The 13,686-nt window shown below is 32.1% G+C and overlaps 1 protein-coding gene across 1 annotated transcript; it reads left to right on the top strand.

Moving 5' to 3' along the window:
* Positions 1-555: 555 nt before the first annotated feature.
* LOC109340052 (oxysterol-binding protein-related protein 1C-like) lies at positions 556-8,010 on the top strand. The gene is made up of 10 exons (XM_019577619.1): positions 556-1,478; positions 1,679-2,035; positions 3,560-3,659; positions 3,998-4,446; positions 4,667-4,822; positions 5,170-5,337; positions 5,410-5,550; positions 5,828-6,058; positions 6,342-6,455; positions 7,404-8,010. The coding sequence occupies exons 1-10, from the start codon at positions 984-986 to the stop codon at positions 7,587-7,589; spliced, it is 2,397 nt and encodes a 798-aa protein (XP_019433164.1). The 5' UTR covers positions 556-983; the 3' UTR covers positions 7,590-8,010.
* Positions 8,011-13,686: the final 5,676 nt, after the last annotated feature.

Here is a 13,686-nt window from a genome sequence, read left to right on the forward strand (position 1 = left end):
GAAGAGAAAGATTCTATAATTAATAAAATTTTCACAACATATTAAAATCTAATCCTATTCTAACATAAAAAAAATATAAATGCGATATATTGAATATGTTTCTAAATTTTTTTCTCTTAAGGAAAATATATATATATTGATTATTAAGAACTTTTATACCATTATTATATTATTGACATTTTATTTTTAATTATTATTGATTTTTTGAAGAAAATAATCTAAATTAATAATGGATGATACCATGAAATCTATAAATTTTTATATTATCTTGGAATACATATCCTCGAATTCTCTTATCACATGTCACACTTTTGATGTCTTATTTATATACCAAACTAATTAAAAAGTAACATTTAATTAAAATAAAAATAATAAAAACATAAAATATTTTTTTTATCTCATATAGATGAATGTAATTAATCTGTAAGACAGAAACTTTTTAAGACAGTGATCACAATCCAAATAGAGAAAGTGCGTGTAAACGAAGTAATCACAACTTATATAATTCTCAACTAGCCTACTTCATATCTAATTACACACTTTTTCTTTCTTCTCTTCTTTTCCCTTTGCCACCTCATCTCACCGGAAAATCCCCCTCCGATTCCGTTTCCCCACCGTCGTTTTTCTATTAACTATTACTATTAATATATTTAACATAATCAATAGAACACTCATTTAATGATTTAATACCAATTTCTAAATTCGAAATTATAGCTTCTCCTTCAGTTACACTATATATTAATTAATACATTTTAAAATTTTATTCCAAATTCACTTTCACACATTACTTCAAATCTTTTTCTGCTCAGACGTAACCGTTTTTTTTATCTCAGCCGTTTTCCGTTTCCATAAAAGCCCTCTCATTTCCATAGTCAGTGATCACCGATAATATTATACATGAAGTTTCTTCCGATCAGCACCGCTACTCCCGGCGTCGCCGCCGTCAAACTCAACGATTCCGGTAACAAAAAATAATATTCCACATGCATCCTTTCTGCTGCGTTTCCGCGGTTTCTGATCAGTCTTCACCAGTAAAAACCTCACCAACTCCTTTCCCTGACTTCACCGCCACCATGCCTCCTCCTCCTTCCGCCGCCACCGAAATTAGATCCGATTCGATCCCCCGCCACCATGCCTTCTCGGTCGAGTGCATGCGCTTGAGTCAGCGTGAACAGCAGAAACCGCAGCCGGTGGCGCTGATGGACGTGAAGATCAACGACCTCGTTGGTAACGGAATATCTGGAATTCTGTATAAATGGGTGAATTACGGTAAAGGATGGAGGCCTAGGTGGTTCATGCTCCAAGACGGTGTTCTCTCTTACTATAAGATTCACGGTCCTGATAAGATCATTGTCAATTCTGAAACTGAGAAAGGATCCAAAGTTATCGGAGAAGAATCCATGCGCAGAATCTCTCGTAACCGCAATTCCAATTCTTACCGACACCGTCGCAAGCCCTTTGGTGAAATACACCTCAAGGTTCTAATTCAATTTCAGTTTTCAGCTGTAATTTAATCTCGTGTATATTTTAATACTCCCATGTTAATTAATAAATGAATCTCATTTTTCTTATGTAATTTAATTATGTGCTAATTTTACTTAATTAGAAATATAAGGTTATGAGAAGAAAATCGTGTTATGCATTTTCATTGGAAGAGTGTGTTTGTGTTTTTTTATAGGTTTCGAGTATACGGGAGAGTAAATGCGATGATAAGCGATTCTCATTATTTACGGGAACGAAGAGGATGCATTTTAGGGCAGAGACACGAGAAGATAGAGTGGCATGGATGGAGGCATTGCATGCAGTGAAGGAAATGTTTCCTCGAATGTCAAACAGTGAGTTGATGGCTCCAGTGGACAATGTAACCGTTTCAACTCTGAAGCTGAGGCACCGGCTTCTAGAAGAAGGAGTGAGTGAGCCAGCAATTCAGGAGAGTGAGCAAATTATGAGGACTGAGTTTGCAGCCCTGCAAAATCAGCTTGTGCTTCTTAAGCAGAAGCACTCCATCTTAATTGATACTTTGCGGCAATTAGAGGTACATATGATGAGAAACCCTTAGATTGCATTGGTGAAAAGTAATAAAGAAAACCACAATTCCAAAAGCAGAGTAAAAACAGTGTACTATTATTTTGTGCAAATACTATTTTCATTTCCACAAAGCAAATCCATTTTGCTAATTTCGCAATATACTTCATTACTTTGGTAAATAAACAATCAGCCTAGATCTTAGACATGTGGACTTGTTCAGTGATATGTAAGACCTTCATATTCTGCATCCCCTGCCATGTGAAATGCTCTGTGAATTGAAGCAACACTTTGGACAATGGAACAACTATTAAAAAAGGGACCCAATGCATGAGGCTCCCATTTAGTGGGGTCTGCGGAGTGTATATGTGTACAACCTTATCCTCAGAGAACAAAACTATAAATTTTTTTTTTTCTAAAGTAAAAAAGAATTATGGATCTGTCTCATCTGATCTTGATCCCAATCCCATCAAAATCAAGCACTTTTAGGTGGGGGGAAAATCCTTGAATGATGAATCTGTTGAACCTGTAAACTCTTGATTCATGCCCACCTGACCTTCTCTGCTAAGGACTTCCTTCCTCCAACTTGTAAATTTTCATGATCACATGCAAAGGAGGACCCATATTCTCAATGCTTATAGAAACAATATTCTCATCATTCCTACAACACCTGTGATCTTTAGCCACTCATTGTTGCCTACTTCCAAAGCTTGAGATGGTGGTAGTTGTTGGTGGGGTTGTGCTCTTCAAGTTCTTGGAAGAGAACAGCTTTTTGAGCTGAGTACTTGGCAATAGTGGAGGTAGAGGAAGAGGTTAAGGTGCGGCTTTTAGAAGTGAGGCTGAGTCTGTGTGAGGTTGGGAGTCCTATTCCTGCTATCACTTTTCCAGTAATACATTAAGAAAAACATGATTTATTTGCTCAACTGAATGTTCTTTATATAAATTTTCATAAGCTGACATGAGACACTGTCATCAGAGACATGTTGGTTGTGTTCATTTTCTTGCTCTGAAATTGTTCTACCAGACGAAGGCCTTGCAGGCAATTAACTAAGGCTAAAACACTATACCTAATTTTGAGTGTTCTTAAATAATTAGTTTATAATTACATACTATGTTAAGGTTTTATCCTTTTTCCATTTCATATGTATCTTGCAAGTGTGCTTTCCGGAGTGAAAAATATAGTTGCTTTAATCACCGCAGACTTGGAACTATCTTGCCTTGTAGCTCAAGAGCTGGGTGGGTTCTACATAGGATGTCTATTTTTATCATCAATTCTCTAATTAGATCTAGTAAATCCTGCTTTGGTGATAAGGGAGTGACTGTTAATGTTAAAATCCACTGAATTGCCAAATGTTTTCATGGTTCCCCCTTGTTTAGCAAAGTGGTTTTATTTGTCCATGGAGACTTGGAGAGTTTATTGTTTGATCTCTTTCTTAGTGTTGCTTTATTTTTGTGTTTGAAACTTTTAATTATTGATTAAGAATGTTTTTTAATCTTCATGTGTATTAATCAACTTGTATATATATTATTGTAGACAGAAAAGGTTGATCTGGAGAATACAGTCGTTGATGAGAGCCAAAGACAGTGGAATGATCAAGGGGCCTCCTCTACATTAAGACAGGGAAGATTGAGTGGTAAGTTTTTGTATGATGGTATGTTTATTAGTCCTTAGTGCTTATAAGTCAGTATAGCCTCCCCGTTTGTTGACAATGGTTATGAACTGAAACATTTCTGCATCAGCAGCAAGGTCAATGTGTGTCATTTGTTTGGTGATGCATTTTCTACAAACTTGAAGTTGTTAGTTGCCATCATCTCTTCGCAACTCTTTCCATTTACTTTTTGTGTGTGTAAATGCTATATTCAAATACTTTGTAATACGTACTTACTCGTATATGCTAACCAATTGTTAAAGCTTACACCTAAGTTTGCCCTTTTACAATTCTTTATTTCATTCTCAAAAATTTTAATGCAGAAGGAACTGCAAGTGATTCTGAGGATGATAATGAGAGACATGATGCTGCAGAGGAGGAAACAGATGATGATGAGAATGGCTTTTTTGATACTCGTGATTTTCTATCATCTAGTTCCTTCAAAAGTAATGGGTCCGATTATATAGTGTCGTCTTCCTCTTCAGACAATGAAGGGATCCATGCATTTGAACCTGAGGAGGATGTACATCCTTCAGTTAGAACTGCTGTAACCAACTACCCTCATGTTAAGCGGCGAAAGAAATTGCCTGACCCTGTAGAAAAAGAGAAGGGTATCAGTCTTTGGTCAATGATTAAGGATAATATAGGGAAGGATCTAACAAAAGTTTGCCTTCCTGTTTATTTTAATGAGCCTCTCTCCTCCCTGCAAAAGTGTTGTGAAGAAATGGAGTATTCATATCTGCTCGACCAAGCATATGAATGGGGAAGACAGGTAGGTGTAGATTTGTCTGATAGGTTTTTAATGCTTTGCCATCATTTCTGTGCTAGCATCATATTTGGATGCCAATATAGGCAAAAATGAGTGCTTTAAAGAATAGTTTAATTTAAATGAGGAAAATGGCAGGCTTTGTTTAGATTTTCTTGTTGTCAGTACTATCGATGCAGTATTGGGTTCATTCTTCAAATTTTTAACTATTGGAGGTGCCATGCAGGGTAATAGCCTCATGAGGATTCTCTATGTTGCTGCTTTTGCTGTATCTGGCTATGCTTCAACTGAAGGAAGAATTTGCAAACCATTTAATCCATTATTAGGGGAAACATACGAGGCTAACTTCCCTGATAAAGGCCTTCGTTTTTTCTCCGAGAAGGTCTGATCGAACCTTATACATTAATCTTATTAATGTAACTGTTATTTCTTCAACTCAGTCAAACCACGGAAATGTTTTCTTCTTCCTTTAACATTTTTCTCCAATTTCACCCTCGATCATATGTTCTTTTCTTTGGAAAATATTCTTTTAGAGCTATTTGAATAATTTACTTCAAGGTTGTATGTATTAATATCAAATTTCCAGATATCTGATAATAATTTCAGGGAAGTTCCATAGAATCCTATGAACACAATATAATTTGGATTTTTATGTTAACAAAGCATATGAGTGTGATTTTCACTCTATGTTCCATGTTTGAAATTATTTGTATTTCTGCTTCCTCTCAGGTCAGTCATCACCCTATGATAGTTGCATGTCACTGTGAGGGTACAGGTTGGAAATTTTGGGGGGATAGCAACTTAAAGAGCAAATTTTGGGGCCGATCAATTCAGTTAGACCCTGTTGGTACTTTGACTTTGGAATTTGATGACGGGGAGGTTTTTGAATGGAGCAAGGTATATTTTAAGTGCTTCAACTGCTATGGTGTCCAAGTTTGGTTCTAAACTGAAATTGACTTGTTCTTTCAGGTTACTACATCAATATACAATCTCATATTGGGAAAGTTGTACTGTGATCACTATGGTACAATGCGTATACAAGGAAACCGAGATTACTCATGCAGACTGAAATTCAAGGAACAGTCTATAATCGACCGAAATCCTCACCAGGTGCTTAATATCTGTTGCATCAATTCCTTTTCCGTTTTCCAGATACAATAAAGCCATATAGCCTTTTCCCTTTCGCTATTATGTTAAATTGCCTTTGCTGTTAGCTTGGTAGCCTTACTGTATAGATTTCATTTGCACACTTTGCATCAATTCTCGGATTTCTATTTGAAAAAAATAATTTGCCTTTGCTACTAGATGGCCTTTTAGGTTGTACCATAGTTCTTGATTACATGAAATTTTGTTGTCTCTTCTTAATGTGGTTTACCTGCTATTTTAGGTTCATGGTGTTGTTCTAGATAGGAATGGAAAAATAGCATCAACATTGTTTGGAAAATGGGATGAAAGCATGCATTATGTTAATGGGGACTACAGTGGAAAGGGGAAAGGTCACGAATCATTGTCAGAAGCCCATTTACTCTGGAAGAGGAGCAAGCCTCCTAAGGATCCTACTAGATATAACTTCACTCGCTTTGCGATCACATTAAATGAACTTACCCCTGGATTGAAGGTTTGTTGTGTTAACTGATACTACCTTCTCTGTTGCCAATATGTGTGTATCATTTTTTAACAAAAGGAATTCCAGAAGACAAATACTTTCTTTGTTTTCTTCAATTTTGTGCCCATATATATAAATTTTTGTTATAGCTAGGGAACATTGTAAATATTCTCTAACCATGGTGAAATATAAATCATTTCAATGTAACTACAAAAGCCAATGGCATATCTTGTGTATGTTTGTTTTCCCTCTTTGGCTTGACACTGATTATCAATTCAATTTGTTGAATGTACAGGAAAATTTACCACCTACAGATTCGAGGTTAAGACCAGACCAAAGGTATTTGGAAAATGGGGAGTTTGAGATGGCAAACTCAGAAAAGTTACGATTAGAACAGCGGCAACGCCAGGTGCCTACTACATTTTATGTTTTCCATATCTTGCTTTTTGTTGATTTCACTTGGAGTCTGTACCTTAGTGCTTAAAGATATATAATAGGTTTTTTGGCGCTTCATTGTCTGCTAGAATTAATGAAATATGACTAAATCATCAAGTTTCCACTTCTTGTTGTAGTCAAGACCCAAAACTCAAGAAACATTCTAACGTTAATAGCCATAAGTATTTCTGTCTTTAGTAGTAGACATGCTCGTGACTAGGTTGACAGGGGAGATTGCTCCATTCCAGTCTTATAGCCAACCCTCATAATTCTACATTTTTATATATTTAGTAAATGAGAAATATTATGTGATACAGCTTATTACATGACTGGATAGGATTTTCAACTTTTCATATTTTCATGTTACTTTCTCCCAATCCTCAATTTTTATATGGAAACCTTTAATTTAAAAAAACTCTAGTTGACAGTTGATTCCACCAATTGGTCGCATTATTACTTCTGGTTGGAGTATTGAAAATCTACTTGATCATGCTTTACTGAAGTCACTAAACATACCACATAAATTGTCTGTCTTAAAGAGGTGCTCAATTTGTAGAGCTGTGGGACACTAAGGGTGAGCACCTGAGTTCAAACTCTGGTGGCTGCACTCTCCCCCTTTAAAATAAAAAATAATTGTCTATAAAAAACATAAATTGTATTGCGTGAGAGAACATAAGAGATCAAGAATGATCTCTACCCGTGTATAGTATTTACTCTAAGATTAATACTCCTTACAAGCAATAGATGGCTGGCCTTCAGGGATTAATTCATTGTGTTCATATTAGGCAAGTTTAGAAAAAAATCAGAAGATGCATTTATAAGGAGGGAGAAAATTGGGGTAATTGATACGCCAACACTAGCAGATTTCATGTCATATTTCTGGTTGGTAACTGATTACATATTTGTTTTGAATGGAATTCAGGCTCGGAAGATGCAAGAGAGGGGTTGGCAACCAAGATGGTTTTCTAAGGAGAAAGCGAGTGGGACATTCCGCCATATAGGAGGGTATTGGGAGGCAAGACAAGAAGGAAACTGGGACTCCTGTCCTGATATCTTCGGCCAAATTCCTTCAGATCATCTTTCTGATGAAGGTCAAATTACAGCTTAGTTCAATACTCCCCTCCTATTTTTTTACTGATGGGTGTCAAATGACTGCGGTTCGCTGTTGATTCTCCCACTTAGTTCATGATAGATAATCAGTTCAAAATATGATCGAGTAATAGTATAATTCGTTTTCGTTCATTCTAAGCTTATTAGCAGAATCATCACCATTTGCCATTTGGTACATAAAAATCCATTATTGTTATTATTACCATCCTTCACTGGTGGGGACTTAGTTTCTTGTTAAACCTTCAACTTGTCCAGATTTCCTGGACTGTGTAGGATAGTTTTGAATCAGATGACTTAGATGGCGACCTATGTTTCAAATACTCCCTGATGGTCTATGTTGTCAGTTTCTGTCCAAGAGAATTCAGAACAGCTCTGATTGTAAAACAGATGAAGGTTATATTATTCAAACAATAAATTCTAACAGCAATAAACCATTAGTTGTGTATCTAATTGAATTTTATGAGATTTAAATATTTGAATATGGTTTGGAGTTAGGGGTGGAAATGGTTCAGTTTTCAAATTGAATCAAACTAAACAATATGAAATCAAAATATATGGTTTGGTTTTTCAAATAGAAGTGCCTTCCTAAACAATTGCATTTAAGTTCACTCATAAACACAGATTTAGTTCCACATTCAAATAAAATTTTCAATTACATTTTAGTTTCAGTTCCACATAAATTCTAGTTTCAATAAACGGTTATTGGAACCAGTAATATAAAATATCTTTTAAATATCCTTTATCAAAACTGGTTAAATATATTAGGTGTCTTATAAATTCTAGTTTCATAGCTCCTAGGTATCTTATTAAATATATTTTATCAAAACTGAATTTTTAGCTCGAACATATAACTATTTTAAAAACATTCAAAATATATTTTTCTTTTTTTCCTTTTTGAGACATTTGATATGGTAATAACAACTAATAAGCATTCGTAGTGTAGGTGTGTCTTTACATTGTTTTTTTGGGCATAACAAATACATTAATTTCTTAGGATGCTGTCATTCTACTGCAAAAGTCTTTTGAGCCATTCTAGTCCCAAATATCTCTTGTGAGTAATAATTAATAGCTTTACGTGTTGCTTCAATTGGATGCTCCATGGCTCTCTCAATATGCTGTTTTATAAGACAAAGTTTAGGGGGAGGAAGAGACATGGGCTAGCCTACTTGAAGCCACTACTACTATAATTAATGCACACTAAACAAGGTTATTAGTCTATTTATTCAAACACGATTAACTAGTTAGAAGTAGGTATTTTTAATGTCCACACATATTATTATTATTTTGTAAAGGTTTCTTCTAGATTTTATTAAGATTGGATTTGTCCGTGATTTAGGGTCTTTCATATTCGATATAGAATTTTACACTTTAGTATATTCAACAATTTCCTCCTAAAGTAGGTATTATACACTTATGAGTTTGTTCTTAGCTGAACTATTAACTCCAATATCATTTGTACGACTTACTCGATTAGAGATGTTCCAACCATGAGGAAGTCCTATTATAATCCGGTCGTGAGAAGAGCAAAGAATTACAAGTATAGCATAAATTCTTCCCCTCATTCATTCTCCATATTAAATGTTGGACATTCTGAACATTACAACTTCGTACTAGGAAATTTACACTTGGTTAAAAGAAATATTTGGTTAAGTGCACGATACTCAATTTGATAACTATATCTCATCCATTGGGTTGCTAGAAGAGTTTTACTGAGAAGGCTAAGCGAATGGCAGCATTTATTTATATAAATGAACACAAAGTTATATGATTTACATATTTTTCAAAATGTGTGAGACACTTGAGTGAATTTGATAATAATTATAGATAATGCATTACATGGCTTACCCTCTACCCTTCTAATCCATAACTTATAAGACTGAAGGGCACATAGCTACTCCACGGTGTTGCATTCTGATTTTTAAAATTAATAGAGTTCAATATTGGAGGAAGATTGTGATATGTAATTAAAAAAAAAACGATCATTATTTTAAGCTATTTTTCAATAAAAATTGAAATATATTTTTTTTATTTCTTCTCATGTTCCAGTTTTGGACTCTTCAAATATTTGGAGGTTAGATATAAACTTGGGCCTTGGTCCTATGTAGATACCGGGCTTTAAATAGGATAGTACAAGACATATATAGAAACTAGAAAGTAAAGTTGGTCCATTTTTGGGTTTGACCTCAAAAGGTAAAGTCAGAGGAGTATTAAAGACGTAAAGAAAGGAAAAAGTTCACAAAACTCTGTTAAACTTTATGTGTTCTACTAGTACGCAATATAAATTATTTATTCTTTCTAATTATTCCTTAAACTTTAATTATTGATGAAATTGGTTATTAAATACATAAAATTTTAAATTACAAAAAAAATGATTTTATTATCCCGTATTTATAAAGGAATATATGTTTTCCTAACATAACCATTTCATTTCCCACTTCTTAACATTAAGATTAAAATGACCCCAAAGTCGTTTAGCCCTTCAATAAGGAAGTGAAAATATATAGTCCCAAAAGTTTATAATTTCTTACACTGCCATAAATTGTAAACTACAAATATAGATTCTCCATTTTAGCATAACACCTAAGTTTGGGTATTATTCATATTTCTCATGGGAAGTACACTATAGATACCGGATCGCTTCACCAATACATTATTTGCTCATAATAATTCTCGGTTGGTATTTGATACAACAAAGGACAAACACTATTGGAGATAGCCAAGATTTTAGAATCATATGATTGTGTTCATGTTGATATTACTTTTGATTTTGAATGTGATGAATTTTCCACACAAATTCATGAAAGTTGATTTTAAAGAAGAAAAAGGCTAACATGTGGCAATCAATATATATCTGATAGATGTACAAATTCTCAGATCTTGAAGCCATTTAAGATCAGACATTAGTACCTACTTGCATGATACACAATTACATGATGAAGAGATATGAAAGGTTACACTATATTACAATTTCATTGTTAGTAATTTAAAATTTTATGTATTTAAGAACCAATTTCACCCATAGTTAAAGTTTAAGGAGTAATTAAGAAGAAAAATAGTTTTTGATGTCTATTTGCAAAACACGTGAAGTTTAAAGGAGTTTTGTAAACTTTTCCCTAAAAGAAATGAGGTACAAAATATAAAAAATGATATATTCTCACAAAAGTCATCATAAAATTATAAAAAAATAATATGTATCACAAACAATATTTTCTTTATTAATGAATGGTTTATAAGTTTTAGGGTAGTGTACAAAATTTGTAGAATAGTTATATATATATATAATGTTATTACTCAATAAAAATACGAACACTAAAGAATTATGGCGATGACTATGGTTGGTTGGTTTTAAATTTGCCCAGTTTTCATAAAAAATCTAAAAATTCATTTTTAATACATTTTTAACTATCCACTAAAAGTAATTTCTTTATATATGATGCTTAGACGTGGAATATCTTTTAGCCATCGAAGATCATTAGTCAAAGTTTATTTTTGTTACTTTTTTTCCATAGATTCTGTCATTTATTCAAGATATTGAAAACATTTTGCAAATTGATGACACTTCGTTGATAGATATGGATTCATTTTATTATACTCATGCTATGAATATTTATCATTAATTTTCTATCAAATTGCGATGTACCATGTATACATATTTTAACTTCATAGCTGATCTAAGCATTGAATGAAAAACTTAAGATACATTCTCATGAATCACATGGATAAATAAATGAGTTCTTCTATATAAAAAACGATGTGTAAAAAAAAAATATCTAAGTTAAATAATAATATCCACTTATATAATACAACTTTTAATTCCAAAACCCACTTTTATTATATTCATAACTCTTCATAACTGATTTCTATATATGACATTGATACATATGTGTTATGAAAACAACAGAACTCACTCGTCACTAATAACATTATAATCTTTGACCTGACATGTTTTTTTAGAGAAATTTCCATTTCACCATTTCTGATTAATTTATTGATTGAAATTCATATATTTTGTATAATCAAACAAATGATATTGAGATCAGAAGAAATGAAAGAGAATAATAAAGAGAGTGAGAGTGAGAGTGAGAGTGTCCTTAATAAAGACACTAACCCAAATGGGGTTGTGATTACTGTGTATGTTGAATCAGTGAAAACAAGGTCAGAGGATCCTACAAAGAAAACAAAGCCTCATCCACATTTCAATATAACAAGAGATTCTGTAACACATGGTTATGATCGAAGGGCTCAACTTCTTGAATATTCTAGAAAGCTTAGAAATCAAGGGCCAGAAATTGTTCCATTGCCCACAAATCAATCACACACAAAAACTATAAACAAGGTATTTCTTTATCTCTTTGATTTCTTCAAATTTCTATAGCTTTAAATAAAATCAGCAATACAATTGTGATAATGGTATAGAACAATTTGTATAATTAACCTGAGTCATTAATTTTCTGAACAATTCCTTAGACATAAAAAATGATGTTCGGAATTTTAATGTGAGATGCTGATTTTTCTAGAGAAAAATTATAATTTTGAAAAATTAGCACAAGTAGCATCCAAAGAGAAATTAGAAAGGAATCGACCGAAAAATTCAATGAAAAAAATGTCCCCTAATTTCGGTATTACAATGATACTAGTTCATGTTTAATTTTATATTTGATTCAGATTTCAAATTTTCAAATCCTTCATTTATTTTTTATTCTATTTGCAGAGTAAAGTTAAGAGCATGTTGAAAGAAGTAACAATTCAGAGTAGGCAAATGATAGGATCAGGCAGGAAAAGGTGGAACCAAACTAATTATAAACTTTTTTAAAATATTGAATATTGATATTAGAAGATCTATCCTACATATTACATTAAGTGAGAGAATATAAATTTGATATATCAATTTTAACATTTATTCTTGATGTTAACTCTTCCACTTTCTAATCATTTTCAGCAAGGTTTGATTCTATATGATAAAGATTTTGGTGTAATGTTAAATAATAAGGTAGAGGATGAAATTCATTTGTATTTTTCTTTTCATATAGGTTTGGTTCTATATGATAAAGTGTATGGAGTTTTTGGTCAATTTTACACATATGTGACAAATAGATGGATATGGATGAATTTGATTTTGAATTATAGTATATAGATGAAAAGTCATCTACTAATCTATATAAATCAACTTAAATTATATTTTAAATTATTTAATATAACTATATGCAAACTTAATAAATGAATTTCAATTCATCCATTCATCTGTGACTCCATTTTCATTAATTTGGATGGATGTATATCCGATCCATTTGATTTTTTTTAATTGAAAGTGAAAACAAAAAATCATTATTTTACAAATTGCTATTTCTATAAACCATTTTTAAAATCATTTTGCACTTTTAAAAATCATTCTTTAATTCACTTTTTTCAGGAAAAAAACACTTTTAAATATTTTTTTAAAAGTGTTTTTATTTTCTTAAAAGAAACAACTTTTAAACAAATTGATTTTTGTACTTTTAAATTTTTAATTCTTTGCAATATTATAAAAACATGAGACATTTAAGGTTTTACGTGTAATATCTTTAACAAATATTTACATATGTTATATATTTAACAACATAATTTTAATATTAATCATATTCATATTTCCTATATAAAAAAATCAAAGTAATAATGAGAAGCACTACACCAAAGTGACAGTTGATATAGTAAATGAAATTGAAATACAAAAGAAATTTATTTGTGAATGTTTGTTTAGTGGATGGATTGGATATTCATCCAAATGAATATATACATAGATATTCATTAGATATAATGGATGAATTCAAATTCATCTATTATAAAAGTTATTCATTGGATTATATCCATTTAAATTCATTAACTCTAATTGATGAATTTCGTTTTCTTGAATTTGAATGATATATAAATTGTAAATAATATTATCACCTCTAATTTTACAAAACAAAAAAAAGAAAAATAGAAGTCTAGTTATAATTTTCATGCAAAATGATACGGTTATATTTGGAAGCTCTTTGAATATTATTGAAACCTAAAGAATGAAACCATGATGAAAATGATTAGAATTAGTAAAATAAGAAATTATGAAGAATAAGAAA

The sequence above is a fragment of the Lupinus angustifolius genome, unplaced genomic scaffold (genome assembly GCF_001865875.1).
Source record: "Lupinus angustifolius cultivar Tanjil unplaced genomic scaffold, LupAngTanjil_v1.0 Scaffold_132_120, whole genome shotgun sequence".
Classification (NCBI taxonomy): Eukaryota; Viridiplantae; Streptophyta; class Magnoliopsida; order Fabales; family Fabaceae; genus Lupinus; species Lupinus angustifolius.